Consider the following 27,846-nt stretch of genomic DNA (forward strand, 5'->3'; position numbering starts at 1 on the left):
TTCCTTTGTTGTGTGCTCATTTATCACGTTAGACCTAATACACAGAGATCTCCCACCAGGTAAACCTCCCGTTTGAGTGTGTGTGTTGCGAGCGCAGGGTCTGAGGCAGCCCTGGCCGGTGGAGTCCGAGCCCGGGAGTCAGGGCCGCTGGGTCTGCCCTCTGTTGCAGGGGGAATGCCACCCGCGCCGCAGGCTGCTCAGCTCGCCGGCCAGAAGCAGAGCCAGCAGCGGTACGACCCCTCCACGGGGCCCCCGGTGCAGAACGCCGCCAGCCTGCACACGCCGCCGCCGCAGCTGCCCGCCAGGCTGCCCCCGGCCGGCCTCCCCGCCGCGCCCCTGCCGCCGGCGCTGCAGTTCCCCCCGCAGCCGCAGACGGCGGAGCCGCAGACCCCGCTCCCGGTGCCGGTGAAGACGCAGCCGCCAAACGCCCCCGCCCCGGCGCCCCCGCCTGGACAGCTCCCCGCGGCCCTCCACGTCCCGGTGCCCGCGAAGGCGCAGATGCAGGCCCCTCCGCTCCCGTCCCAGCCGCAGGTACTCCGGGCCCCTGCTGTTCCCCGAGCTAGAGGTGGAAGAAGAGACAGGCTGTGTGCTGGACGGGATGGCGCCCAGCTGGGTAACTCCTTCTCTCCCAGTGCTTCGCTCTCCACCGTGCAACAGTCAGTTCAGTAGCTGCAACGTAAATTTACTGTGCAGTTGTAGTTATTGTTGTTAAAATGTCAGAAAACGACACGATTCTGAGTGCTGCTCTCGGCACAGGGAGCCACGCACAGGGCACGGTGGCCCTGGTCCTACCTGATGTGCCGAGTAACGCGAGGTCATAGGAGCGAAGGCCTGGGGGCGGTGGGGCTCCTATGAGCCTGACCGTCTGCCAGGCTCTGTCCACGGTGCCTCCCCCGGACACTCCACTCCACCAGCGTGGGTGAGGCTGCTTTCCAGGCTTGATACACGTTTCCAGGGTTTATAATGCCCCTCCTCGTCCACAAATTAACTTCACCCAGACGTCTTTTTGAACGTGTACTGTAGACCACGTGGGGCCCCTGAGGAGCAGTGCGTTTGTGAAGCATGGGTCTGGGGCACCAAAGGGGCCAGAGGCAGTGTTTTCAGAGGCTTGTCTCAGCAGCGTGTGGTCAGCCGCTTAGGAAAACCTCCCCTTCCTCTCCCCTCTCCCTCGTTAACAAGGAGATTTCCTAGCTGGGCTCGGAGTTCGAGTTCTTCTGGTGATTGTAGAAGTTTGCTTTCATGTAAGGATGTTACCTTTCACTCACCGCCTGCCAGGTGCAAGGCGCGGTGATGGGCACTTCCGGGCCATTATTTGCTCTCCTCTACCTGGCAGCCCTCTGTGGTAGAATCTTTATCACGCCCGTTAGCTATGGAAAGACTGAGGCCAGAGAGGCCAGATAACTTGGCACGGTTGGTCAGCCAGTGCTGGAGGGGCTGTGGCTGGCCCCCTGGGTTGATTCTGGAGCCTTTTGTGCGCCTTGGGAAGGAGTATCCCCTCCCCCGCCAGGGCGCTGAGCTTCTTGGGCCTCCGCGGGCTTGAGGGTTCCATGGACGTGAGGCTCTCTGTTTTGAATACTGTCATTGAGGCTGGTACCGACCTCACGCAGCACTGACGTTTTTCTTGGGTTTCTTTCCCGCCCTTTTTGTCAACGGTGTGAGCTGTGGGATGTGATTTTAGAAGAAGCTCCTTACAGAAGCCGTGGAATTCTGTTCCTTCCAGATTGGGCGGGGCCGGCAGTCTTCTTCTGTAAAGGGCCACAGAGAGGGAGTGTAATGGTATTTCAGGGTTTGCAGGCCGTGTGCTTCCTGTTGAGTTGCTCAGCTCCGCCGCTGAAGCTGAGAGCAGCGCCAGGGCCCACAGATGAGCGGCCGTGGCCTGTGGAACTCTCCCAAAGTGTGTGGCCGGCCACAGTTTACCGACCGCTGAGGTGGAGGAAATCTCCTTAGAGGTGGGCGGAGAAGCTGTGCGCCGTGAGGGGCCCGGCCTTGGCCGTGGTGTCTCGTCCGCACCGCGGGTTATAAACGTGCCGCGTGCGCGTCGCTCTGTCCTCAGGCCTCCTGGCGCGGCAGGGCCTTGGCTTCCCTGCTCTCTGTCCCCCCCGCTTCCTCGCAGCTGGAACTCCCGTGTGAATCTAAGCTCCCCTTGGGCCAGGGAGGGCTGGGCGGAGGGGCTCCTCAGTTTTACAAGCTCGGCTCTCGGGACGGCACGGAGGAGGGTTTCTAACCTTACAGCTTGCCCACCGCGAGGGGGCCCCGTGGAATTTGTCTTTGCCCTTCAGAGAACAGGTGCACGGTGAGCATTTGGTACTTCTCAGTTAAGAAGTTTCTACAATTAAAAATTCTAAAAAATTACTTGAAAAAGCAAAAAAAAAAACAAACAAGCCCGACGTAAGACCATATGTGAAGGCACCGTTTACAGGGAGCTCTGATGTGGCTTTGTGGACTAACAGGGCTTCTTCTCTTCTGTAGACACGGTTAGTCTGCGTGGCCCTGTGGTCCGCAATAGGCCCACTGGTCAGTCTGCGCTGCTGGGGAGAGGGAGGGGCATTGCACAGGGGCCTCCAGCCAGCCTGTGGGTTCCGGGCACGGCGCTGAGCCCTGTTTTCCCTGCCAGACGGCGGCGCCACCCAGACCGCCCATGGACCCCGCCCAGCCCTGCCCGCGGCCGCTGCCCTCCGCCTCCTCTGCCTCGACCGTTGTCCCCGCCAGTGGCTCAGGCCCGGGGCCTTCGCCTGCCCGGGCCTCCCCGGTGAACAGACCCTCCCCGGCAGCCAAGTCGCTGTCTCCGGTCATCGCCCGCTCCCCAGGGGCAGCCGTGTCAGCGCCCCCGAAACCACAGAGCCCCGCTCAGAATGCCGCCGCGCCCCACGACGGTTCTCAGGACAAGCTGGCAGAACAGATAGCGCTGGTAAGTGCGCCTGAAGAAGCTCTTGAAGGTGCTCAAGAAGAGCTCACCGTATACTCCAGCCTGTGGAACGCGTGTGCTTTCACTTTCTAAGGGGGCAGTAGTATAAGACGGAACACCTGGCAGTAAGGTTTGTGATCTGGAGAAACCAAGATTAAAACCGCGTAGTTGGCCCTGTCCTGCCGGAGGGGCAGCTAGACTGGTGTGGAGAAGGTCTTTTCTGTGCTGGTGTCAGCAGTCGGGGGGCGGGGGGTGTGGGGTGCAGGCTGAGAGCTCAGAGCCCTCGGGAGGCTGCCCAGGCCAGTGCAGCTCACGGCCTGCACCTAGCGAGCGTTTGCTGTTTGTTGGGCGACTGAGCAGTTATTTGTAAGTGCTCCGCCGTGAGCGCTGGCCTGGGAGCTCTGTCCTGGGTTTCCAGGATGAGGCTCCCGGGGGTCGCACGCCCTTGCCTCTGCCCTCTCGTAGAGCCTTGTTCAGCAACTCTTCTTTGTTGCTGAGACCTCCACGTAGCAGGGTCGCACTGACTGGGGTGTGCGTCGGTGGCTTGCACTTAAACTGTGCCGGACGTCTTCCACCCCGTGCTCCTTGCAGGAGAACCAGATCCATCAGCGGATAGCAGATTTAAGGAAAGAAGGCCTGTGGTCCCTCAGACGGCTGCCCAAGCTGCAGGAGGCCCCGCGCTCCAAATCGCACTGGGACTACCTGCTGGAGGAGATGCAGTGGATGGCCACAGACTTCGCCCAGGAGAGGAGGTGGAAGGTGGCCGCTGCCAAGAAGGTGGGTTTGAGACACAGGCCACCGCGGTGCCCAGGGCTCATCAAGCAGCGCCAGGGGCTTAAGTGTGCGGACGGAGGTCTCCCAGCCCCACTTTCTAAACGGTTTTTCTTCTTAAATATTTATTTGTTTGGCTATGTTGGCTCTCTAGTTGTGGCACACAGGCTCCAGAGCGCATGGGCTCTGTAGTTGGCGGCGCGTGGGCTCTCTAGTTGAGGTGCGCAGGCTTAGTTCCCCCGCGGCATGTGGGATCTTAGTTCCCCAACCAGGGATCGAACCTGCGTCCCCTGCGTTGGAAGGCGGATTCTTAAGCACTGGACCCCCAGGGAAGTCCCTCTAAAGAGTTTCTGGACTTACGACGTATCTGAAGAATGTTTTGCTGCTATTTAGAAAGTAACTGCTGCGTTGCTTCATTTCTGAGGGCTGTCCCCAGTGCTCTAGCGTGGACTGCTGGGAACAGACACGGCCCTTCTGCTGCAGTTCTGACCTGGGATTTGGGTTCTTCTTCTGGCCAGTTTTGCCCGGCAGTTGGCATGAGGATGCCTGCAGCCCCCCAGATCCAGGCTGAGAGTAGGAAGGGGGAAGAGGCCAGGTGGCTGGCCGGCAGCTTGGGCACTCATCCCGGCCCTCTGGCTCCCCGCAGCCTGCCTGCTCTGTGTTGCCTGGTCTTCCGGTCCAGCTTCTCTCCAGTTCTGGCTCAGCATTTATTACCTTCTCTCTGCTCCCAAAGTAGGCACCCAGCCCGGGGTAGGACCTCTAGGAGATGCTACTGCTAAAGCTGGCAGTGTGGAAAGTGACAGATTTCTAGGGCTCTTGGGTCCCAGAGTGTAGAGCAGCTGCCCTTGCGCACGTGTACAAAGCTCCAGGCCCAGCTGCTGCTTCCTCCCTCACTGTGTGTCTTTATTCCTCGGGACCTGGATGCTGCCTTCATATTTCCTATACTCTCAGGACTGGGGATTGATCCTGTGTGCCTGGCCTGTCCACCTCCCTCCTCTGAATTCTCCCCCTTGCTTTCCCCCCGTAGTTTTGGTAGAGAGAAGCCGAGACCAAGGGGGTAACAGCAGGGTCTGAGTGTAAAGGGTCTTTAATCAGATTCATGTGTATTTAAGAAAAAAACCAGATCGCTCCTTAAACATTTCCTTTTTCACGAAAGTTGATGGTCCTGAGCATGTGGACGCAGGGCTGGACAGGGCAGTGGCCGGGGCCAAGGGGCAGGGATGGACGCCGAGCGGTGGGACTGAGAGGCAGCTGAGCCGGGGGCCGCGGCTGCGCGCTGTGCTGCCCCTCCTCGCGCCGTCCCTCTACCCCCGGGAGCCGGCGGCTTTGTGCGAGGGGTGCGCGCTGACCAGCACAAGGCCCTGGGAGTCCTGTGCTGGGCGGCCGCCTCGGGGGCATCCCAGAGCTGAGGGGCTGGCAGCTCCGCTGCACTCGGGACTCAGGATGTGTCCCTTTCTGAGTTACTTCTCTGCACCTTTTGGAGGTACAGCTGGTGAAGAGGTAAAGAGTAGAAATTCTGGAAAGCGGTTTTAAAGCAAAAGCCTTAAAAATGTGAATTATCCCAACCCAACTTTTTTAATCCTAGGAGTTAAATTTGGCTGCATCCACGCAGTGGAAATGATACGTATTAAAAATGATTTTGATCTGTGTTGATTGATGGAAAGACGTTACTCATATTAAAGGGGGAAAGGACGATTGTAGCACAGTATGATATTCCATTTTGGAGAAAAATATGTGTATTTGGTAAAATAACACTTGTAGGAAAGCCAGGCAGACAGTTGGTGGTGGTTTGCTCTGGGATCAGCATTTCTCCCGCGTGCCCGTAGAGCAGGTGAGGGTGTGTCTCTCTGTGGATTATATGTAGTTACGGGCCGAGAAGATGTTAAAGAAACGTTATGTATCGTTTTTCTGATAGCATGACACAGCGCACAACGTAAAATTCTTGGACTTTCATTTACTAGCTTGTCAGAACTGTAGTGCGTCATCACGAAGAGAAGCAGCTTCGGGAGGAGCGGGGAAGGAGAGAAGAACAGAACCGATTGAGACGAATAGCTGCGTCAACTGCTAGAGAAATAGAATATTTTTGGTCAAATATTGAACAGGTAAATTCTGAGATTTTGATGCGCTCCTGGGAGCACAGACTGTGTCGGGGTTGCTGAGGCGGCCTTCTGAGCCCAGCCTGCCTGTGCCGTGGGGAAATCCCACAGGCGGAGCCTGTGGCGTCGTTTGGAAAGGCGGGTGCCCGCACTTCCTGGGCACCTCTGGGCTGTTGGCTCATCAGGAGACCTGGTTCTGCCTCTGTGTTTCTCTTTGTGCATCGAAATCCCCATCAGCCGTGGCCTGCGCGCTCTCTGGTGTCTGGGAGCCTTCCTGAGGGGCCCTTCCGGTAGTTCTGTTTAGTATTGGCGCAGGTCACTAAAAGCTGCTTAGTTCCAGAGTGGCTTGCTCTGTCTCTCGCTTCCTTTTCGTAAAAATTCTCTTCTTACCGTCTGACAGAATTTGGGCAGGATGCAGTTGACACAAAATAATGAAAGAGTACCAAACTGAACATTTCTCTTTGGACAGCGTGGGGGGTTAGGGTTGCCAACCCTACGTGCAGCTGAAAATCTGCACACAGCTCGTCATCTGCCCGCTGCATCTGCGGTTCCATGGCTGCGGCTGTAGCTAGCCGCAGACCGTGCAGCTCTGTAGGGTTTACTACCGGAAAAAATCTGAGTACCAGTGGACCTGCACAGTTCAAATCCACGTTGTCCAAGGGTCAGCTCTAATCTGAAATGGGCTTGGGGCAGCTGTGCTTTTGGCCGACGTGTGCGAGTTTTAATGTTTTCATATATAGAACTTGTGTTTCTTAGTAACGCGCTTATTTATTTAACTCTTTGCATTTAGGTTGTGGAAATAAAACTACAAGTAGAATTAGAAGAAAAAAGGAAAAAGGCTTTAAATTTCCAGAAAGTCTCCCGGAAAGGTATGATTACTTTTTAAAAAGCCTTCCCCTTTTGCGGGCTGTGTTTGCTCGATTTTCTGCTCACCGTCGCCTTGTGACATCGTGGCTTCCCGTGGAGCCTCCCCGGTGAGGCTGTTTACTCAGCAGCCTGGTCCTGGCATTTCAGTTCTTCTGAGATTCGCTAGTATGAATCAATAAGCCCCAGGGTGACCAACTTTGGGGGGCTCTCAGGATTGAGGTTCTGAGCCTGTCCCCTGTGTCCCCGGAGAGTGAGATGAACTCCCCCGGCTTTGCCCCCCGCCCCACCGCGGTCCCCGTGTCTAGGCATCGTGCTGCTCCCACGGCGCTCAGCAGTAGCTACCCCATCACTGGAAACCTGGGGAGGGGGCGGGGAGGATTCCTCCCTTTTACTGATGAGGAAACTGAGGTGAAGGAGGTGGTCCCTGTTGAGAGTCACGGAGCTCTAAGATTATGCAAGTCATGAGCGAGAAGCTTTGCCAGGTTGGAGACTCTAGGTTCCTGCTGAAGCCGAGAGCGGGCGTGGCGGTGTGGCTGTGCCGCCCTGCGTCGCAGAGGGGAGGTGGGACCCGCCTTGCTGTCCTCTGCTCTCCTTGGGGGGCGGGCACAGGTGCCCATGGTCGTGTGAGGAGCATCACCTCCTCCACTGCCTTAGTGAAAGCGAATCGCGTTACCTGTCTCTTTAGGTAAAGAGTCGAGACCTACAGGGCTTGATGCGTTACGGGAAAGCTTTGTGGTGAGTTCGGGACTGTCGCGTCGCTGTGCGAGGGGGGTGTCTGTCTGCAGGAAGTCGTAGGCATGAATAGCGTTCTCTCGCTGGAGAGCAGTCCCCCTTGGGCCTACAGCTGGTTCTTTCCAGCTTCAGGCTCACCTGGGTGTTAACCTTGGTGGTTTGCGGAGAGCAGGCGTGGGTTTCGTCTTGCTTCCCCGCAGCCTCCTCCCCACCTTTGTGGTGTCTGCTGTGGACACGCCTGGCACGGCCTCCCAGGTCCTCCCGGTTGCATGTTGACTACAGTTCTGCTCTGGGTTCTCATTCTGTGTTTTCAGATCTCACGCTTATGATTTGTGTTCTGTGTCACAGGATTCGGGGATACCTGGAAGAAAAAGAAAAGCAAGCACATCTTTAACCGATGATGAAGGTCTGTCCCCCTGGTGCTTTGGCTGTCTGCAGGGCTCTCTGAACGCGCAGCTGGAGAGCTCACTCGGTGCTGCCGGGGCGTCGAGGACCGCCTGGACCGTGAGAGTCTGGTGGCTCAGTGGCTTATGCTCTTGGGGGCCGGGGGCCTTGGTGGATGGTGGGGTTTTGCAGTGGAGAGACGAGGAGTTGGATTGTGGAGGAGGGAAGGTGTCGGACCGTGTGCGTGCGTGCGCACGCGTGTGCCTTTCGTCGGTAGGGAGGAGAGGCAGTGCGTGTTGGGGGCAGGAGTCAGCGGGAGGGAAGGCGTGCCATGGTGAGGACTCAGCTCAGATGGAGAGGTGGCCCGAGGGCGGGTGGGACTCTTAGCCACCAGGAGCCGGCTGTGGGGTTGCAGGGCTGGAGGTGCCGGACAGGAGCTGAGCTCGAGGAATCCTCAGCTGGGCAGGGGCTGGGGCCTCTGAAATGGGCGATGATGAATTCATAGTGACACCGAACAACGTGCTTGTGGGTCTTTCTGTAGTGGGCTCTGCAGGTGGACAGGAAGTTCCACGTCACTCCCTGTTTGGGCCTGGGTAGGATGTGATGAAAACCGGCCTCTATTTCACACTGTGAAATGGAAGAGAAAGTATAAAGTATGGTCCCTTGTTGTTTGCTTACTTAATAAACTATCACTTCCAGATTTAACCTGAGAAATTAGGACTTAGTTTTCACTTCTCTGATGGCTGTGCATGACAGTTTTGGAGCCTTGTAGCGTTTCTTGAGTAATTGCGAGGAAGATGCCGTGGGGTCTCTCGCTGACATTTGATGGTGGCCATTCCAGTGGAAGACGAGGAGGAGACGATTGCAGAGGAAGAGGCGCTGGAGGGGGCTGCGGACCACCAGGCGGAGCTGTTGGAGTTAGCCAGAGAAGGTGGGCTCCGAGCGGCTTCCTGCGATGCTCTATTAAACATTTATTGAAACACACACGTAAGGTATGAAAACCGCAATAGGTTGCATGCGGTGTAAGCGGCCACGCCACCCAGTGTAGGAGAGAGCGCCATTCTGCCTCTGCCCTTGTCCCAGCGGGTGACTGCGGCCTGGATCTTGGCGTTTATCATTCCTTCCACTCAGTTTCCCCTTCCCCCTGCGTGAATCCTGAACGTACCGCTTTGTTTGGGTCTTAGAACTTGGTATAAACGGAATCACTCTGGAGGCTCACCCGCTGGCCTTTCTCAGTTCCGTTTCCGAGTTTCGTCCTCGTGGAGGCGTGCTGCTACAGAAGCAGTGCCCACGGCTGAATGGTGGTCTGTGCGTGCACGTGTCACGGGTTAGCGGTTGTGCTGTTGGTGGGCAGTTCGGTGGTTTCCCTGCATTCGCCCTCACAGGCGGCGCTGCCTGCAGCACTCTTGTGTGTCCTGTGCACACATGCTTGAGCGTCTGTGCTCAGAGCAGGGGGGCCGGCTTGCAGGGCGTGCACACACGAGGCGGCGCTCCGCCGTGGTTGGAGTGCTGGGCCGGGCCCTGCGTCCCAGGAGCGCCTGGTGGTGTCTGCCTGTGGTGGGGGAGTGTGACCCACGAGGCGCAGCGTCTTCTCACAGCTGTCCTCGCCCCCTTGGTTTTGGGTTTTCTTTTCTGTACTGACTCTGGGTGCTCTTCCTGTGTTCTGGACACGTTTCCTTGTCAGTGACGTGTGTCCTAGTAACCTTTTTCCAGTCTGGGGTGGGTCTTCCTTCTCTTTATGGTGCCTTTTGAGGAACAGGTGTTCTTAATTTTAGTGTAGTTGAGTTTGTCCGTGTTGTTTAAAAGAAATTTTTTTAACCTCAGGATCAAAAGGATGTCTTTGTGCATTGTCTAAAAATTTTTGTTTTACGCTCGTATCAGTGTTTGTAATCCACCAAGAATCACTTTTGTCTCTAGTGTGAAATAAGAGTGCAGTTTCTTCTTTTTTCCCCAAATGGTTCACTAACTCTCCCCGTGCCATTTGAAAAGGGCATCGTTCCTCAGTGATGCTCAGTGCCGGCTCACGTGTTAGTCACATTTTCCTGAGACGCACGGCTCTTTCTGGGACCTTCATTGTTTTACTGGTCAGTTTGTACCAATACCACACTCCCTTGATTACACTAGCTTTGTAATAATTCTTGAGGCGTAGCTAGGTCAGTCCTTCTGCCTTATTCTTTTTTAGGAGAGCTTTGACTAATTTGGGTCTATTTCAGATGCAGCTCAGAATCAGTTTATCAAGTTTCAGAGAAAAACTGCTTGGGGATTTTGATTCAAATGTGGTTGAATTAGTGGGTGTTTGGTGAGAATTGCATCTCTATGAAGAGCTTTTCCAACCTATGATCAAAGTAGCCTCTCGGCTTACTTAGATCTCCTTCAATCGCTTCCGCTAACATTTTATGGTTGCGTATTTTTATTAGATTTATTTCTAGGTGCATTATACTTTTTGAAGTTGTAATCAGTGGGTTTTTTTTCAGATTACGTTTTAATTTGTTGCTGGTCTGTAGAAATGCAGTTGATTTTTATTTACTGATCTTAAATCCAGCAGCTGTGCTAAATTCTCACATTACTTCATCTCTGAAGAATAACAGTGTTTTCTCTATAACCCTGGTCCTTCTATTACCGTTCCTTGCAATGAAGTGTAGAAATAGAGGTGCTGATGGTGGGCACCGCCGGCTTGTTCTTTTGTTTCTGGTTGCACCACACAGCTTGTGGGATCTTTAGTTCCCCGACCAGGGATTGCACCCGGGCCCTCAGCAGTGAGAGCATGTGGAGCCCTAACCGCTGGACCGCCAGGGCACTTCCCGGCCTTCGGCTCGTTCTTGATTTGAGAGGGACATTTTCACCCGGCAAGGCAGCAGCTTGTGGCGGTTGGTCGCGACGGCTTGGTTCAAATCCAGTGTTCTGTTTTCTCTTCTCTTAGCCTTTCAGCTACACCTTGTCTTGCATTCTTGTTGCAGGCCTTTCTGATTCTTGTGTGCATCCCTGACTTGGTAGAGTCTGTGTTAACTTGGAGCTGCTCTACCCCTTCCTGTAGGGCAGGAATTGGGAGCAGCCCGGCCGGGTGCTTCTGGCTCGGGTCTCACGGAGATGCGGCCGCCAGCAGGCCCAGCCTCCGGTCCACCCCTGCTGGCCCCCTAGCTGGCCGGGTGGATGGTTGTTGGCAGGCGAGCCCAGTCCCCCTACACGGGGACTTCTCTGGGTGGCTGTTCGAGCGTCCTCAGGATGGGGTGGCACGGTGGCTGGTGTCCCCACAGCAGGCAATCGCCCTGGTTATCCCTGGCCACTCAGGGGAACTGACCAGGCTGTGACCGCAGGGAGCCGTGTCACCGGGGCACATCTTCGTCCATTCACTGGGGTGCCTCTTCCTGGTCGGGTCTCCTCTCGTGCCCCTCATGAACCTTTCATCACTTTCTTTATGTAGATGTTGTGAATTTTTTAAAACCTAAATTCTAAGTATTTAAATACTTTCTGTCTAAAGAAGTATAGAAATACTTTCTGTCTAAATAGAATCTTCTTTCCCATTATATCTTCAAACTAGTTCATATGTGTGAAGGCTGTTGATTCCTGTGAGTTGTTTGTTCCAAGACACCTTACGAATTATCTTATTCTTGAGGTAGTTTTTCAGTTGTTTCTGCTGTTTTTCTTTTTTTCCTACTTTGATAGTCATTATATGATGTATATGTACATTTCCCTGCATTTTGTTATGAAAACATGCAAACAGAAAAGTTGAAGAACCTTATTACGAACGCCCATACACCCGCCACCTCCCTTCCACAATTGGTCTTCGCTTTATCACGTATCTACCTATCAGCCCCATATGACGAATAGTTTAAATCATGAGCAAGTGAAGTCACTGGATTATAAGTCTTAAACGAAGAGAGCCCTTAATACTGTTCTTTTGGGGTACTTCTCTGTGGCGTTTGTTACTTTGACCACAGATTTTAGTGACATACGGTGTACGTGCAGAAAGGCTCATGTATCACAGGTACACAGCTCACAGCGTTCGTTGCCTTGTTATATATAACACCCAGTGGAACTGTGTTTGAATACCAACCTGGGTCCAAGTTTCCGATTACTCCCCTGGACAGACCCATGGAGTGGGAAATAGTGACGTCAGAGGGCATGAAATTTAAAGCTCTTCAGCTTTTCACACTGGTTTCCAGAGAAGTTAAGCCTGTTCGTACCATCACCCGCCGTGGTGAGACTGTTCGATTCATTATGCTCATCCAGCATTACGGTTGTAAGGTGGTTGCCATGCAGTGGGGGATGCACTGCGCACTGGTTTCTGGAGGTGCTCAGTTAAAGAGATGCTTCACGAGCCCTTTAGAGTGTTTCGTGTGTGAGACAGCTCCATGTCCCTCGCCCACTGGGCTTCCGTGTGGTGGGCTGTTTGATCAGTTAGGGTGAGCTCTTTATACAAAAAGTCTATAGCAATATTTTATCATCTTTTTTGAACATTGTTTTATTTTTACTTTGCTTGATGTTTCGCATGTTTATGTCTCATCTCCTCTGATTATTTCTATCGTGGTATTTTTATATTTTCATTTATTAATCTGTAGATTTTACTGTACATTTATTAAGATTATTTCAGGAATATTTGTTCCTTTATGAATAAAAGTTGAGTTTCTTCATTTCAAAGATTCTCATCTTTGTAAAGAAAAGGTCGTATATCTTGTATCAGTAACGGGCAATCATTATTAGTTTTTGGAAAAAGATAAATGTGCTTTTAGAAAATACATACAGTTTCCAAGGAATTAATTTAAAGCTAGGAAAAGGAATATACGTTTGGCCCCTGAACAACACGGGTGTGAACTGCACAGGTCCACTTACTTACACGTGGAGTTTTTCCAATAGTAAACACTCCAGTGGTGCACGATCCACGGCTGGTCGGGTGTGGAGGAACCTCGCACAAGGAGAGCAGACTAGTTACACTCGGGTTTTCCACTGCAGGGTCGGCAACGCTGACCCCTGAGTTGTTCAAGGTCAACTGTATATGAAAGGGCCCTTCTCCTGACTGTGTTTTCTTCCCTGCTGACACTATTGGTGTAAAATAATCTTTCTTCCTACAATCCTTTCCAGCTGAATTGCCCTTAATTGATTTGATGAAGTTGTATGAAGGTGCCTTTCTGCCGAATTTCCAGTGGCCCCAACCTAAACCTGACAGTGAAGAGACAAGTGAAGACGAAGGTCTGTTTTAACATCTTTGAAGAATTCAGCTTTGAAAACAAAAGCCAAAATACTTAACAGAGGAAGGGTGCTTAAAACAGAGTTTAAGAATTACCTTCACTCCTTTCAGTCTGATAAAAAGTTGAAAATATATTTGGTATGAAAGTTTATATTAATAGTTTCATTAAATTCTGTGCTTTTTATTTTTATTGGTTAACTTGGCATAATTATCAGAGTACTTGATCAAGTTGTGAACAATGTAGAAATACTCTTCTCCAGATTTATACACATTTTACGGGCCTAGGTTTCATCATTTATCCAGGCTGTGCTGTGTTTGTTTAATTTAACACACCCAGTTTAAGGACTTTACTTGGCTTTCATTGGAGTTCCAAGGAGGTACACAGACTACGCCCGGAAGAGTCCACGTGTTGTTTCCATCCCCCCTGTTCTGGTCCATAGACGTGGCTGCCTGCGGGGGGCAGCAAGGGAGGGGCCCAGAAGATTCTGCGGGGGGGCCAGGGCTTGCCGGACCCCACGCTGCAGCAGGACTCCAGGGGGGGCTGGTGGCCCCCTTGCTTGCCCAGACTAGGATGCTTCTGATCCTTCCATTCTTGGTGGTGGAGGGCAGTCGCTAAACCCTTAGATGGCTGTAAATCTCTGGGTGATACTAGCTCCTGATGCTGCACAGACATTTTCCAACTTCACCCAAGGGCCTTCCAGAGCGGTCCTACAAACCACCCAAGGGCCTTCCAGAGCGGTCCTACAAACTCCGTAAGAGTTTGCACCTGTTTATCTGGATACATTGTTAACTATCTAAAGTGGATTAAAAACTTGCTGCTCAATTCTGTCTTTGAAGTGTTTGGGTTCTAGCAACTCCTTTTCTTTTTTCTCTTCTCTCTCTTTTTTTTGTCATGTTAAGTGGCCTCATAATACTATCACAGCCTCTCAAACCTCACAAATCCCGTTTTTCCTTTGATCACAGACATGGAAGACTGCTCGGGTGACCGGGAGAGCCGGAAGGGTGTGGTTCTCATCGACTCGCTGTTCATCATGGACCAGTTTAAAGCCACAGAGAGAGTGGTTGTCGGGAAGCCTCACACAAAGGACATCGCGGAAGTGACCGCTGTGGCCGAAGCCATCCTGCCCAAGGGCAGTGCTCGGATCAGCACCGCGGTGAGCCGCTGCGCCCTGTGTGAGGGGGTGTCTCTGTTAAGGGGAAAAGCTACCTCCTTCCAAACGAGCTCTTTATCCCAACGGCAGAAGTTGTCAGGAAAAACAATTAAGGATCTTTCTTTTCCTGTTATCTGTAAATCATCTTTGTGGCTTTCCAGTAGGCTTATCATATGAGTGATCTGACAACAGTTGTAATTGTTGTTCTGAGATGTGCCTGTTGGGCCCGTCTGCCCCTGCAGGTGAAGTTGAACGCTCCGGCTCTTCTGTACGGCGCCCTCAGAGATTACCAGAAGATTGGCCTGGACTGGCTGGCCAAGCTCTACCGGAAGAACCTCAATGGCGTATTGGCAGATGAAGCTGGGCTTGGTAAAACAGTGCAGATCATTGCTTTTTTTGCCCACCTAGCCTGTAATGAAGGTAAGAGCTTGTTGTTTTTTGAACAGTTCGTATTTGCTGAAACTGAACCATAGGCAGTGCATCTGGCGTGAGGGTGGGGAGAGGCCTTTATTCTCTGCTCCTTTGTTCCGTGCTCTGGTCCAGACTCAGAGAACTGGGCTCAGAGGCACTCATCACTGGAACAAACAAAGCACTCGTTCACAACAAACACTAGATCGAGTAACTCACCATTTTTCAAAGTCTAACGTAATATAAGACCCATCAGGCTGTGTGACTGGGGCTTTGTGACTTCCAGGCCGCAGGGCCTCTGCGCTACTTCACGTTGGCATGAGTCCTCGTGGCCGGGCTCTCCCCTTGGGCTGCCCGTGGGCTGACGGGTGCGCGTCCCCCGTGGCGTGATTGGTCGCCCTGCCGAGGCCCATCGGCGCCTTCCCTGTGCTGTGGCGCAGGCCCTCCTGTCTCTCTGCTGGATCCCGCCACCCCTGGAGCCTTGTGAGGGCTCGGCGTCTGTGCAGCAGCAGAGGGATGGGGTGCCCGCACTCCGCGGCAGGCTGTGCCCTCGCCCCGGACGTCTGCCTCCTCACCCCTCGGCTCTTCCAGCTCGCACAGACGTTCAGCCTTCGGCCCCCGTTCACTGCCCTCCGCTTGGCTGTGGGCCTGGCGCCCGCCTGCTCCCCGCCTGTGCTGTGGGGCTGTGGACGAGCCTGTGTGCGTGTCTCTTAACACGGGACAGGGGCTTATAGGCTTCCTCCCGCAAGGGAAGTGTCCCGTAGCACCGGGGGTAGGGGAGCAGGAACCTCGCGTTCCAGCACGTAGCCAGCTCCTGAGGAAGCACAGGCCTCCACCTTCATCTCCGTGTCACAGCTTCAGTAGCGGGGGGGGCCCCTCGAGTTTAGGGGGAGTCGGCACCCTGAGTCGGCTGGACGGAGATTCCTTCAGCCCTGGGATCGTTTCTTCCTCCCCGGCCCCTCTAAATTCCTTCCCAGTTACCTTAGCGTCTTTAGTAAATAACTCTTCTTTGCCCTTGGTTTTGAAAGCTTACTTGATCTTACCTCTAGTACAAATGCATCAACTTTGAGGCCTTATTTCCTTGTGCTAATATGTTTGTTTTTGACCCAGTACCACAAAGTGTACGATGTAGTACTTTAAAATGAGTTTTATATATATAGTTATCTCAAGATAGAAGAGCTACCTTGTCTTACTATTGTATTGTTTAGTTGAAAAAAGCGTTCATTATTGTATTTATAATAGTAAGAACTTGGAAGCAGTGTACACTTTCAAAAGGAGGGGATTTTATTTCATCGGTTGGACAAACAAATGGATCAGTTATTCGTTCCATAGGTGCTGACCCAGCACCTACCTGGTCCCAGGCACTGTTGTAGGCACCGGGGGTGCAGCTGTGAGCAGAACAAAGCCCCCCCCCCCCCCCACCCGTGAGGCTCACAGCAGGCACAGTGAATAAGGATTCCACACATGGGAAGCAGCACGTTGCCATTGTGTATGGCGTGCTCGGCACAGCCCGTGAGCAGAGGCCTGAGAAAGCCGTGGCCACCAGGATCGAGGGGCTTGGGAACATGGGGTGGCGGGTGCAGAGGCTGAAGGGGTTGCCGTCGTGTCTACGGGACAGTGCTGAGGCTGGTGCGGAGGCCAGAGGGTGCAGAGCCAGGAAGGCCGCCGGCCGGCCAGGTGAGGGCCTTGCAGGCTGCGCAGGCTCTGGCTCTTCCTGGTTAGAGGTCTGTGTTAGTGCGGGTGTCGGAGGGGTCACTGGACCTCCTTGGTGCTGGGAACAGACTCAGAGGGCCAGCTGTTGGGAAGCTTGCCGCCCTGGGGGAGAGGCGGGGGCCTGAAGGGAGGGCGGGCAGGCGTGTGCCGCCCACTCCGCTTCCGCACAGGACAGGCCGAGTGGGGCCTGCCTGGGACCTGGCTCCCCTGCCTGCCCCCGCCCCCTGGAGCCCAGTGTCCTTGGCCTCCTCCTCACTGTGGGACCGTAAAGCTGGAGTTCACCGGTTCCTCAAGAGCAGAGGGCTCACTCCAAGAGACTCTGAGCGAGGGGGTTCTGGTAAGTTCACAGTTGGAATCCCTCACAAACTCACCACTTTTTTCTTTCTAAAGTAAAACAGCCAACAGTCTGTAGCTGTCCACCTGCTTCCATCCCCAGTGGTGACCCCCCGGGGCAGTCTGCTGTGTGTCCTGCCTTGCTTCGCCCAAGTGTCAACAGACATGCTCACAAACACATATATAGACACTTGTCCCTCCTCTCCAGAAATGGAACCATGTGCCAAATGCTGGTGAAACAAACAAACAAACAAACAAACAAACTTGCTCTTCACTGGAGGGGGAGGGCACCTGGGGTTGATTTACATTTCCCTGCTCACGAGGTCATGCCCTGCGGAGAGTGTATCGTCTGCTTGTATGTTTCCCTTTGTGAGATTTCTTCTTTCTTTTTCTTTTTTTTGTTTTTGGCTGCACCGCGCAGCTTGTGGGATCGTGGTTCCCTGACCAGGGATCGAACCCAGGCCCTCCGCAGTGGAGGCACGGAGTCCTGACCACTGGACCGCTAGGGAAGTCCCATCCTTTGTAGAATTTCTGTTCACTTCCTTGTTCGTTTTCCTCTTAGGTGGTTTTATTTTAATTGAAGTATAGTTGATTTATATTATTGTGTTAGTTCCAGGTGTACAGCAAAGTGATTCAGTGTTACATATATATATTTTCAGGTTATTTTCCATTATAGGTTATTACAAGATATTGAGTATAGTTCCCTGTGCTATAGTAAATCGTTACTGCTTGTCGATTTTTTTTTTTCTTAAATTTATTTTTGGCTGCATTGGGTCTTCATTGCCGCATGCGGGCTTTTCTCTAGTTGCGGTGAGCGAGGGCCACTCATTGCCGCGGTGCGCAGGCCTCTCATTGCAGTGGCCTCTCGCGTTGCAGAGCACGGGCTCCAGGCGTGCAGGCTTCAGTAGTTGTGGCTCGCGGGCTCTAGAGCACAGACCCGGCAGCTGTGACGCATGGGCTTAGTTTCTCTGCGGCATGTAGGATCCTCCCAGACCAGGGCTCGAACCCGCGTCCCCTGCATTGGCAGGCAGACTCAACCACTGTGCCACCAGGGAAGCCCTGCTTATCGATTTTATGTATAGTAGTTTGTATGTTAATCCCATACTCCTAATTTCCCTTTGGTAACCATAAGTTGTTATTTTTTTTTCTGTGTCTGTGAATCTTTTTTGTTTTGTAAATGGGTTCAGTTGTATTATTTTTTAGATTCCACATATAAGTGTTAACATAATATCTGTCTTTCGCTGACTTACTTCACTCAGTATGATAATCTCTGGGTCCACCCATGTTGCTGCAAATGGCATTATTTCATTCATTTTTATGGCTGAGTAGTATTTGTGTGTGTGTGTGTGTGTGTACACCACATCTTCTTTATCCATTCCTCTGTTGATGGACATTCAGGTTGTTTCCATGTCTTGGCTATTGTGAATAGTGCTGCTGTGACCCTTGGGTGCATGTACCTTTTCTAATTAGAGTTTTCTCAGGATATGTGCCCAGGGGCGGGACTGCTGGATCATATGGCAACTCTCATTTTAGTTTTTGAGGAACCTCCATACTGTTCTCCATAGTGGCTGCACCAACTTACATTCCCACCAACAGCGTAGGAGGGTTCCCTTCTCTCCACACCCTCTGCAGCGTTTACTGCTTGTAGACTTTTTGACGGTGGCCGTTCTGACCGGTATGAGGTGATATCTCACTGTAGTTTTGATCTGCATTTCTCTCATAATTAGCGATGTTGAGCATCTTTTCATGTGCCTCTTAGCCATCTGTGTCTTTTGGAGCAATGTCTGTTTAGGTCTTCTGCCCATTTTTTGATTGAGGTGTTTGTCTTTTCAATATTGAGTTTTATGAGCTGTTTGTATGTTTTGGATGTTACACCCTTGCCAACTGTATCGTTTGCAGATGTTTTCTCCCGTTTTGGGTGGTTCTTTTCAAGGATCAGTAGTAATGACACTTGGCTTATGAGCAGTAATGGCTCTAGATGTGTGTGTTGCAGGTATTTTTTCCAAGCCTGCCATTTCTGACTTTTAACTTGGTTTATGTTTATTTGTAGCACAGAAGTTGACATTTATGTGTGTATTGCCCAGAAATTTAAGAAACGCTTAGTTTTCCAAAGAATGCAGTTGAAACCGTGTGCTTTGGGCTGGGTTGGGATGGGTTTGGGTGTGTTCTGACTGGCGGCTGGGGACCGTGACGAGTGTGAGTGTTGGACCAGTGCCTGTAGCATGGGGCTGCCAGCGGGCCGTGCCGGCCGCGGGGCTCGAGGCTGAGGGTCTTCCTTTCTGAGCATTGTTCACTGTAGATGGGAGTCCTTCCCCTGCTTACATTAAGGGGTCATGTTTGAATCCACTCTCATTTTACTGGCTGCTCACTCATTCGGTTCCTCTCTGTTGAGTGCGTCCTGCCTTGGCCCTGGGAGCCGGGCAGCGGCCCGTCCTGACGGTGGCGGCTGCGCTGTAGGGCGGGCAGGGACCCCCCGCGTCCCAGTGATGTCTGCTCTAGTCGCACCCTGGCCTCACCGCACACCTGCTGACCGGGCACAGCGCCGAGGACTTGCCCCAGACAGATGGTTTTTGTTACAGAGGGCATTTGTATGTCTCCTGTGTAGGCAACTGGGGCCCTCATCTTGTCGTTGTGAGGGGCTGTAACATCCTCAAGTGGGAGCTCGAACTGAAGCGCTGGTGTCCGGGGCTCAAAACGCTCTTGTATGTTGGCAGCCATAGAGAACTCAAGGCAAAGAGACAGGTATGTTAGTTTAAACTTGAAATAGAACTAAACAGAAAACATCTTACTTTCTATAGAAGACACATTTCGAAGTGTCCACGCCTGCTTGTTAGCGTAATTACTGTCAATCACTCGTTTATGAGATACGAGACCTTCTGGTTGTCTGGGCTTAGAGCCCCCTTGAAGCATAGACTACACTCAGGAAACAGGCCATTCCATGCAGGGCTTGTGTTCACCTCCCAGGAAGCGAGGGAGCTTCCCCCAGAGCTCGGATGGTCTCTGGAGGTGCTGTCATCCTTTTATTAAACTGTAGACCTGTTGGTTACCACAGGCAGAAATAAGAAAGTGTGATGCATCCTGAGTTCTGAATTACAGATCTGTAAAATCATTGCCATGGATGTGTTTATTAGGGATGTTTGTGACAAACAGATGAGCTTCTGAAATAAACGTGGACTCTTACTTTTCTGTTTTCTGCCCAGTAGTTCCTAGCACTAGATTCTAGGTAGAAGTATGTTACAGGTCACAGGTTTTCATCGGAGAGAACATTTTGGCTTATGGTTAGACTCTGCTGTGTTGAGTAATATTTACTTAAAAAGCGGGTACTTTGAGGGGTCTTTTCTTTTTTCCTCTCTTTTTTTTTTTTTAACTCTCTGGTAATTAATTTGCTTTTTAATATCTTGGAATGTAGTCAGATGCAGCATAGATGCTCACATTTCCTATCATCTTCTGAATACGTGTTCCATCACTAAGATGATAGACTATGAAAGCGAGCCCCATTTCTGGATGCTGTGTGCTGATCTGTTTTCCAAAAGCGATTGTTAATGCCTCCAGAGCAGTTTCTTAATTTGTCCACACAAGTGCTTAGCCTCCGAAAGAACAAGATCATAAAAACATAAACAGCTGTTTTCTGTGTGATGAGCGAGCAGGTTACCAAGGAAAAGGAGGGGTGACGGCGGTGGGGCAGGTTAGGTGGGTAGTGAGCGCGCACGGAAGTCCTCTCCAGGCTGCTTGTTCCTGCACAGACAGTGAGGCCTGGCTTTTGTGCTGCAGGGGTGGACAGAGCCCAACCGCATCAACGTCTGCATCACGTCCTACAAGCAGTTCTTCAAGGGCTACGCGTCCTTCACACGGGTGCGCTGGAAGTGCCTGGTCATCGACGAGATGCAGCGTGTGAAGGGCATGACCGAGAGGCACTGGGAGGCCGTGTTCACCCTGCAGAGGTCTGGCCACCCCTCTCCGCGTGCTGTGTGCTGGGTACTGTTGATGTAAAGGTTCTTTGGAGGGACTGTAGGAAACTGCAGGCTCCCAGAATGGCCTTTCAGCTTCAAGGGCTCCCCTCACTGAAGGCGCTCATTTAATTCAGTCCGTTCCTCAAGACGTGTGTGTGTGTGTGTGTGTCTGTGTGTGTGTGTGCGCGTGTGTGTGTCTGTGTCTCTGTGTGTGTCTCTGTGTGTGTGCATGTGTCTGTGTGCGTGTCTGTGTGTGTGTCTGTGTGTGTCTGTGTGTGTGTCTGTGTCTCTGTGTGTGTCTCTCTGTGTGTGCGTGTGTCTGTGTGTGTGTCTGTGTCTGTGTGTCTGTGTGTGTGTCTCTGTGTGTGTGCGTGCGTGTGTGCGTGTCTTTGGGTGTGTCTCTGTGTGTGTGTCTCTGTGTGTGTGTGTCTGTGTGTGTGTTAGCTCCCGAGGATCGTTGTCCCTTTCCTTGAATGTCTCCCCAGACAGGCTCTGCGCCCAGCTTGACGTTTCAGGTGTCGTCTCCCGTTGTGTGTTCAGCCAGCAGCGACTGCTGCTCATCGACGCCCCGCTGCACAACACCTTCCTGGAGCTGTGGACCATGGTGCACTTCCTCATCCCGGGCATCTCCAGGCCGTACCTGCACTTGCCCCTGAAAGCCCCCAGCGAGGAGAATCAGGACTACTACCACAAAGTGGTCATCCGGCTGCACCGGGTATGCGGCCGCCGCTGCGGGTCCCTGCTTGACGAGCACCCCTGGCTTAGCGTGCATGGGCCACGAATCCATTTTAGCAAAGGAGAACTTTCTTTTTTCAGGTGACACAGCCCTTTATTTTGCGGAGAACTAAGAGAGATGTGGAGAAGCAGCTAACGAAGAAATACGAGCACGTCCTGAAGTGCCGCCTCTCCAATCGACAGAAGGCCTTGTACGAGGACGTCATCCTGCAGCCGGGGTGAGCTCAGGGCTGCGCACTCCTGGCCACCTTCCTGGGGAAGAGCGGGCCCCTCTGGCCTTCCAGAAGGCTCCTCCTTGGCGGTGGGCCTCTGCAGCTGGAGGCCATGCGCACGCCCGGCCCTGGCAGCTCCGCTCCTCTCAGGCTGGCAGGCTGCCCCTCCCTGGTCCCGTCAGAGGCCATGCCCAGAGCCGGCCCAGGAGGAGTACAGCGTCGCAAGCCGCTCGGTGCCACACTGCACTGGAGGTTCATGCAGGAGGCCGTGCTGATTGAGTGGCTCGTCCGTTCACAGCCGCGTGTAGGATGTGAGACCGAGGCCCGTGTGCCGTGTGGTCAGGCGCAGATGGTGCTCCAGGGCCACACCGGGTGGCCACGGGCACCTCTGTATGGACCCTAGAAGGGTGGGGCCCCGTCCTGTCCATGATCCTTCCCGTGACCTGTTTGGCTCTTTGTCATTGGTCGCGAGCGTTGTGTGCTTAAGTGCGTAACGTGGTCCGGATAGCGTCCACGGCAGCAGGTGTGCAGGAGAGGGTTTTGCTGTTAATGCCTGCTTGTGTCATAGGCTTCTTTTTAGACAGCTTTAGGACGGAGTGTAAGTAGCCAGTCCTTGGCAACCAGCGTCATGCTGCGGCAGGCCGTTGACCATCTCAGTCAGGCATAGGAGCTGTGGAGACCCCACCCCTGACAACACGTGCAGTGACAGCTCCTGCTTCCTGGACACTGGGAGCAGACAGCCCGCGGCACGGCTGGCGCCTGCTGGCGGTCAGCTGTCTCAGCCCGTGCTGATCCGGAGAGAATCGCAGCGTGTGCAGAGGGCGGGTCCTGGACCAGCAGGCATCCCTTCACCAGACAGACAGAGCCCCGGCGTCCTCGGGACGCCTGCCGTGTCGCTCTTTGGTGGCGTGCTGTGGGACGTCGCTTCGGTTGCGCTTGGCAGTGACAACCTTGGTCCCGCTTGTCGAGTGTGGGATGCTCTCTGTGTGCTCATAGGGGAGGCCCCTGCATCCGGGAAGCACTGGGCCAGCAGAGCCTAGGTTGTCCTGTGCCGCAAGGTCCCGATGGAGCGGCGGGGAGATTCCCTGTCTTAGGTCCCTGCACCTCTTTCTCTCGGGCCTGTTGGTCAAGTCAAGGGGGGCCATGAGCAGGCCTGTGCTGACCCCACGGCGGCTCCCGGGTGTGCCCTGCACGCCTCGGTGCGTGTTGACGCGATGGCCTCGGGGTCCTCGGACGGGCTCTGAACGTCGCTCCCGGTTAGCGCCTTCCTGCCCTCTGCATGGCGACCGTGTCACACGTTTCTACCGCCTTCCCAGAGAGCCCTGCGGGCCCGCCTGTGGTGGCGCCACCTCCTCCTGGTTTCTGTTACAGCCCTTCCGGCAGCTCTGAGCTCAGCCCTCAGGAGCCTCCATGTGCAGTTTTCTTGGTCTTGTGCTTTCTCTCCTGTCTCATCCGGACACATATCGCTGGCCTCTGAACGGCCGCCCTCCCCTCTCCCCTTCTGCTCTCTGGCACCGCCTGTGCGCCGTCCACGTCCCCGACCCCACCCTGCTCCACCCCTGCGCCCACGCGCTCCGTCCTGGCGGGAGCTGCCTGGGCCGCCGGGCTGACCGCGTCCTCCTGTGGCGGCTTGAGCTGTCCCCAGGCACCGCAGATCCCATGTGTGCGGGACTGGCTTCCCCAGACGTGCCTCTCCGCTAGGCTTGCGTGACTCAGGACGCTGTGCTCCACCGTCCAGGCCGTCCTCCCGTCCTGCCGTCCCCTCTGCTCCCCCTCTGCTCCCCCTCTGCTCGCGAGTCCCTGCCCGCCCCGCTCCACGGCTCCTTCCTGCCTCGCCCGCTGGGCGCGCTGTGCTCTGCGGCCGCCCTTGGGGGCCCCCAGCCTGGAGGTCTCAGCTGGCCTCCATGCAGTCCCCGCACTGTGGCCCCCGTGGCGCCGGTGCGGTGTCAGGCCTGTGGGTCTCCTCCTTCGCCGGACCACCCCGTCCAGTCACTCCTACCCCTGCCCCTCGAGGGCCTTCTCCCCCAGGCCCGGTGTTCTCACCCCGCCACTGCCTGCCGGCGCCCGTCATGGCTGCCGTGGAGAATGGCGTCGTCCCTGTCGCGGGAGGCAAGGAGGGCTGTTCCCGTCTGCCGCGCGCCCTGGCTCTCCGGCTGCCCATTCTGTGTCACGGGGGTGGTGAGCGAGTCTGAGAACCCTCACCGCACAGAGGTGGGTCCGGATGTCGTTGCCGTGCGAGCCAGGTCTGGGGAGAGCGTGCCGACTGCGTGTCTGTGGAGCCCGGCCGGCACGTGCTCGCAGCCAAGGCAGTGCTTGTGTCTCTCCCCACGCACAGGACGCAGGAAGCTCTGAAGAGCGGGCGCTTTGTGGACGTGCTGAGCATCCTCCTGCGGCTGCAGCGGATCTGCAACCACCCCGGGCTGGTGGCGCCCCGGCTCCCGGAGTCCTCCTACACGGCGGGGCCGCTGCAGTGCCGCTCGGCCTCGCTCATCCTGAAGGCGCTTGACCGAGACTTCTGGAAGGTACGCAGAGGGTGCGGGCGGCTCTGCCTGAGGTCTGTTCTGGGTGCTTCCGGAACGTCGGTCTCCACTAACTTGCGTCCTGCGTTTCGCCATCGCCTGATGCTGGGCAGCATCGAGTGGCGGCGTGATGGGCCTTCCCCTCGACCTAGAACCCGCTTTGGAATGGGCCCCGAGGGGTGAGCCCACAGTGTGAAGGAGCAGGGAGGGTTTTCCTCGCCTGACCGTTGGCCCCTGAGAAATGGCAGAGCGTGTGGAGGAGAGCAGGGCTCGGAACTGCGGGACCGCGGGGGTGTCCTCACACGCGCGCGCGTGGTCTGAGGCCTGCGGGGGCCTTTCTGTTAAAATGTTAGTAACTGTCCCTAGGTGGGGAAACTCGGTTGTTTTTTGACCAAAAAAATAGAGTCGTATACCTTTCTGTGTTTGAATTTTGGGGTAATTTTGGAAAGTTTTTCCAGAACCAAAATTTTTAAAACAAAAGAGATTGGGTTAGGTTGGGTGATTCTGAGCGCAAGTGTGCTGGGCTCATGGCTCTCAGCAGGGCAGGGCCGAGCCCTCAGGGGCCGTCGTTCGTGCTCTGGCTTCCACGCAGGAGGCCGAGAGCTTGCCCAGGCCAGCCGGCCGCTGGCAGGCTGGTGCCTGAGTTCCCCTCGGCTGTCTCTACCCCAGAGGACCAGGGGCCGAGGTCTCACAAATGTGGAGAAACAGGAACCAGCTCTGTGGCTTCGACAGGCTTGTGCAGGTTCGGGGTGTGGACAGGACAGGGGCCCTGGGGCCAGATTGCAGGGGCTCACGTCCCGGCTCTGCCCCACGAGGAGTGTGGCCTCGGGTGGTCAGTCTGCCCCGGTTTCCTCACCACACCGGGAAGTCGTGAGGAGTCGGTCAGTTAATGTACGTGATGGTCTGAGGAAGGGCCTGGTTGGTAAGCAGTAGTACGTGGTGAGTTACGTGATGAATGTGATTCCTACCACTATGCCTACTACTCTTTTATTGGAGTGTAGTTGATTTATAGTATTACTTTTAGGTAGGGATGAGTTTTTCGTTGAGTTAAAGAAAAATTGAGCCATGGAGGATAAAGTTGCGTCAGAAGCAGGCTACCTCAAGATGCCACTGGGGCGGGGAGGTGTTTCATGGATAGTAGTTTTTATGTTGTGTTTTCATTTGAAAAACAGTTTTATTGAGGTAGCTCATTATCGTAAAACTCACTGTTCTGAAGCATACAGTTTGTTGGTTTGAGTATATTCACAGAGTTGTGTAACAGCCATCACCACTAATACTAGAACATTTCATTACCCCAAAGAGAAAATCCACACGCACTGTCATTCCCATTCCCCCTCCCCTTCCCAGCCCTGGCAGCCACTTACCTGCATCTGTCTCTGTGGATTCACCAGGTCCAGGTATTTTATATCAATGGCTCACTTTACTTGAGCATAATATTTTCAGAGTTCATCCACGTTGCAGCCTGTGTCAGAATCTCCTTCCTCCATTGTCTGGATGGACTGCAGTATGTTCATCCGTCCACGAGCTGATGGGCACTTGGGTGGTTTCCACTTTTTGGCCACTGTGAGTGCACATTCATGTGCAAGTTTTGCGTGGGCGTGGGGCTTCCTTCTTGTGGGGCTCCTCTTGGGCACATGTCTGACGGGCGAGGAGTTGCAGGGTCACGTGTAGAGTCCATGTTTAACCTTTTGATCAACTGCCTTGCATGGTGGCTGCCAGGTTTCCCATCCCCACCAGGGTGTGAGGGGGTGGGGGCATTCACGTCTCCACATCCTTGCCCACACCTGCTGTCCATCCTCTTTGATTCCCGCCATCCTGGTGGGGGTGAGAACGTCTGAGAGAAGCACAGGTGGAGTGAACATCCCCAGGGCTCCGGACATAGCGACGTGCCACATGCCCGCTGCACCTGCACCAGCACGCTAGGGTCTCTCCCTCAGCCTCCCCAACGAGGCCGAGCATCTCCGTCCGTTTAGACGAGCGTTTTCCAGGCTCGTCCCTCTCTGCTGAGTCTAGTCTGTCTCTTAAGTGCCACCCTCTCCTTTCCCACTGCCACTCGGGATGACCACGTGCCATCACTCCCACCTTTCTTTAAGTTGGGGAACTGAGCACACCGAGGTCCGGCGGGTGCCTCTCAGCAATACGGCTGCTCGGGGCCTGGCCTTCCCGGTTTGGAATCGACCTGGATTCCTAGTCAGCTGTTTTCTTCCTGCCTCCTGTAGCAAAATTGTTTTCTTTTTCTCCTTAGGAAACCGACCTTTCTATATTTGATCTTATTGGCTTAGAAAATAAAATGACTCGCCACGAGTCAGAACTGCTGGGTAAGAAGAAGGTGACGCGGAAACTCTTTGAGGAGCTGTTCACCGCGCCGCCACCATCGGGCAGGCCAGCGGCCGTCAGACTGAAGCCCAGCAGGTGTGTGGTGTGGTGTGGAGCGTCACTTCCTGCTCACCAGCCGGCTCTGGCTGGGTCCTGGCTGGTTGTGTGTCGTGGGGTCTGGGTGGCATCCCCTCTTCTCCTGCTGAAAGGGACCCCGGCCCCGCAGCCTCTCGGGCAGACCTGGGACCACCAGGTTGGAGCTCCACACGAGAACTGGGGCTACAGCCTGTGAAAAGAAAGGCTAATCATCTAATTTGGCTATCTGCTTCTCCTGGAAATTACCCAGATGTCCTTGGATCCTGGGATAAGCAGTAGGGGTGTGCAGGGCGTAGGAGAGGCTCTTTTCATCATCTTGAAGAAGCGTTGGCCTTTGGGAGGGCTCTGCCTGGGGAGGTGGTCAGGGGCGGGGTGGTCAGGCTGCCTCTGACCTGGTGCGGGTATGGTGGCAACCGTCAGGGCAGGGGGGCACTGCGGGGGGGCGGGCTTGGGACCCTGAGGTCTGGCAGAGGCTCCACCCCTGACTGCAGCATCAAGGGCCTCCAGGGACATGATACAGGTGCCACGAGACTGGGAGGAGCGGTGCGCGCAGATGGAGGAACTCGAAACGCGTGATTCAAGACAGGCCACACCCGTGCAGCCGGATTTGTGCACAACTCTGTGCTCCAGCTAAAAACAAAGGAAAAGCAGACAGGTGTTCTCGAGAGAAATGGGCCAGCTCTGCAGATGGCAGCCATTTCTGTTGCCTTTTCTCTGTGTGACCTCCCTGGCGACTTGGATCCGACCACCCTCGCCTCAGCTGCCTGGCCCACACTCACAGGAGCCTGCAGCCCTCAGTTAAACACGTGGCCAGGGCAACGAAGCCGCAGTCCTCGGGGCTGGCCAGGGCAACGAAGCCGCAGTCCTCGGGGCTGGCCCGGCCTCGTGTAGTGGCTTTCTGCTGGCTGCTCATTGCACGGGGGTTTTGGTATAGAAGTCCTGCCATCATGGTTTTCCAGGTTAAAGAAATAGGAGGAGCATGTTGCTTGTGATAAAATCGGACGAAGCAGCCATGGTGTGGATCCCCCTTCACAGTTTTACCCACTGGTGCCTGTGGGGTGCCTTTACCATTTCTGCTGATTCTCTCCATTTCCTGTACTGCCTTGTTACCTAGTTGTGCAAGTTGACTTTTCACCCCACTTTACTCTTATTCAGAAGAGTAGTAGAATGGACTTTACGTGTTAGAAGCAGTTTTTCTAGTCCACGTTCACGGGAACTTAATCACATTCACCCCTGCATCGCCCAAGCGTTGGGGTAGATGTACCATTTTTAGGTACTAAGCACCTCCCTCAGCGTCCCTGGTGAGCGCTGCTTCTTAGCACAGCATTTAGAAATCCCCCCACCCCTCTTTAAACTGCACTCAGGGTGTGGGAACCCCACTGCCCGCGGGGCAGCCCTGTATCCCCGGGGCCCGTCCAAGAGGCCATGCCTGCCGCGTCTCAGCAGTGCTCGTGTCTTCCTGCCCGCGCTCGG

The 27,846-nt window shown here is 54.3% G+C and overlaps 1 protein-coding gene across 16 annotated transcripts in view; it reads left to right on the top strand.

Moving 5' to 3' along the window:
* Positions 1–27,846, top strand: part of EP400 (E1A binding protein p400) — a 113,378-nt gene that overhangs the window by 36,766 nt on the left and 48,766 nt on the right. For all 16 annotated transcript variants that reach the window (XR_010933403.1, XR_010933404.1, XM_067701261.1 and 13 more), the window contains 17 exons: positions 170–531; positions 2,615–2,908; positions 3,497–3,682; positions 5,638–5,778; positions 6,563–6,641; positions 7,325–7,374; positions 7,720–7,777; positions 8,597–8,686; positions 12,835–12,942; positions 13,904–14,094; positions 14,334–14,511; positions 19,151–19,287; positions 20,317–20,486; positions 21,036–21,210; positions 21,312–21,448; positions 23,778–23,964; positions 26,207–26,373. Coding sequence is in view for 14 of the 16 variants with exons in the window: in XM_067701261.1 (XP_067557362.1) it covers positions 170–531; positions 2,615–2,908; positions 3,497–3,682; positions 5,638–5,778; positions 6,563–6,641; positions 7,325–7,374; positions 7,720–7,777; positions 8,597–8,686; positions 12,835–12,942; positions 13,904–14,094; positions 14,334–14,511; positions 19,151–19,287; positions 20,317–20,486; positions 21,036–21,210; positions 21,312–21,448; positions 23,778–23,964; positions 26,207–26,373 (2,710 nt within the window). In the remaining 2 variants the exon portion in view is untranslated. The remainder of the gene's footprint in view (positions 1–169; positions 532–2,614; positions 2,909–3,496; positions 3,683–5,637; positions 5,779–6,562; positions 6,642–7,324; positions 7,375–7,719; positions 7,778–8,596; positions 8,687–12,834; positions 12,943–13,903; positions 14,095–14,333; positions 14,512–19,150; positions 19,288–20,316; positions 20,487–21,035; positions 21,211–21,311; positions 21,449–23,777; positions 23,965–26,206; positions 26,374–27,846) is intronic.

This window comes from Pseudorca crassidens, chromosome 12 (assembly GCF_039906515.1).
Source record: "Pseudorca crassidens isolate mPseCra1 chromosome 12, mPseCra1.hap1, whole genome shotgun sequence".
Classification (NCBI taxonomy): Eukaryota; Metazoa; Chordata; class Mammalia; order Artiodactyla; family Delphinidae; genus Pseudorca; species Pseudorca crassidens.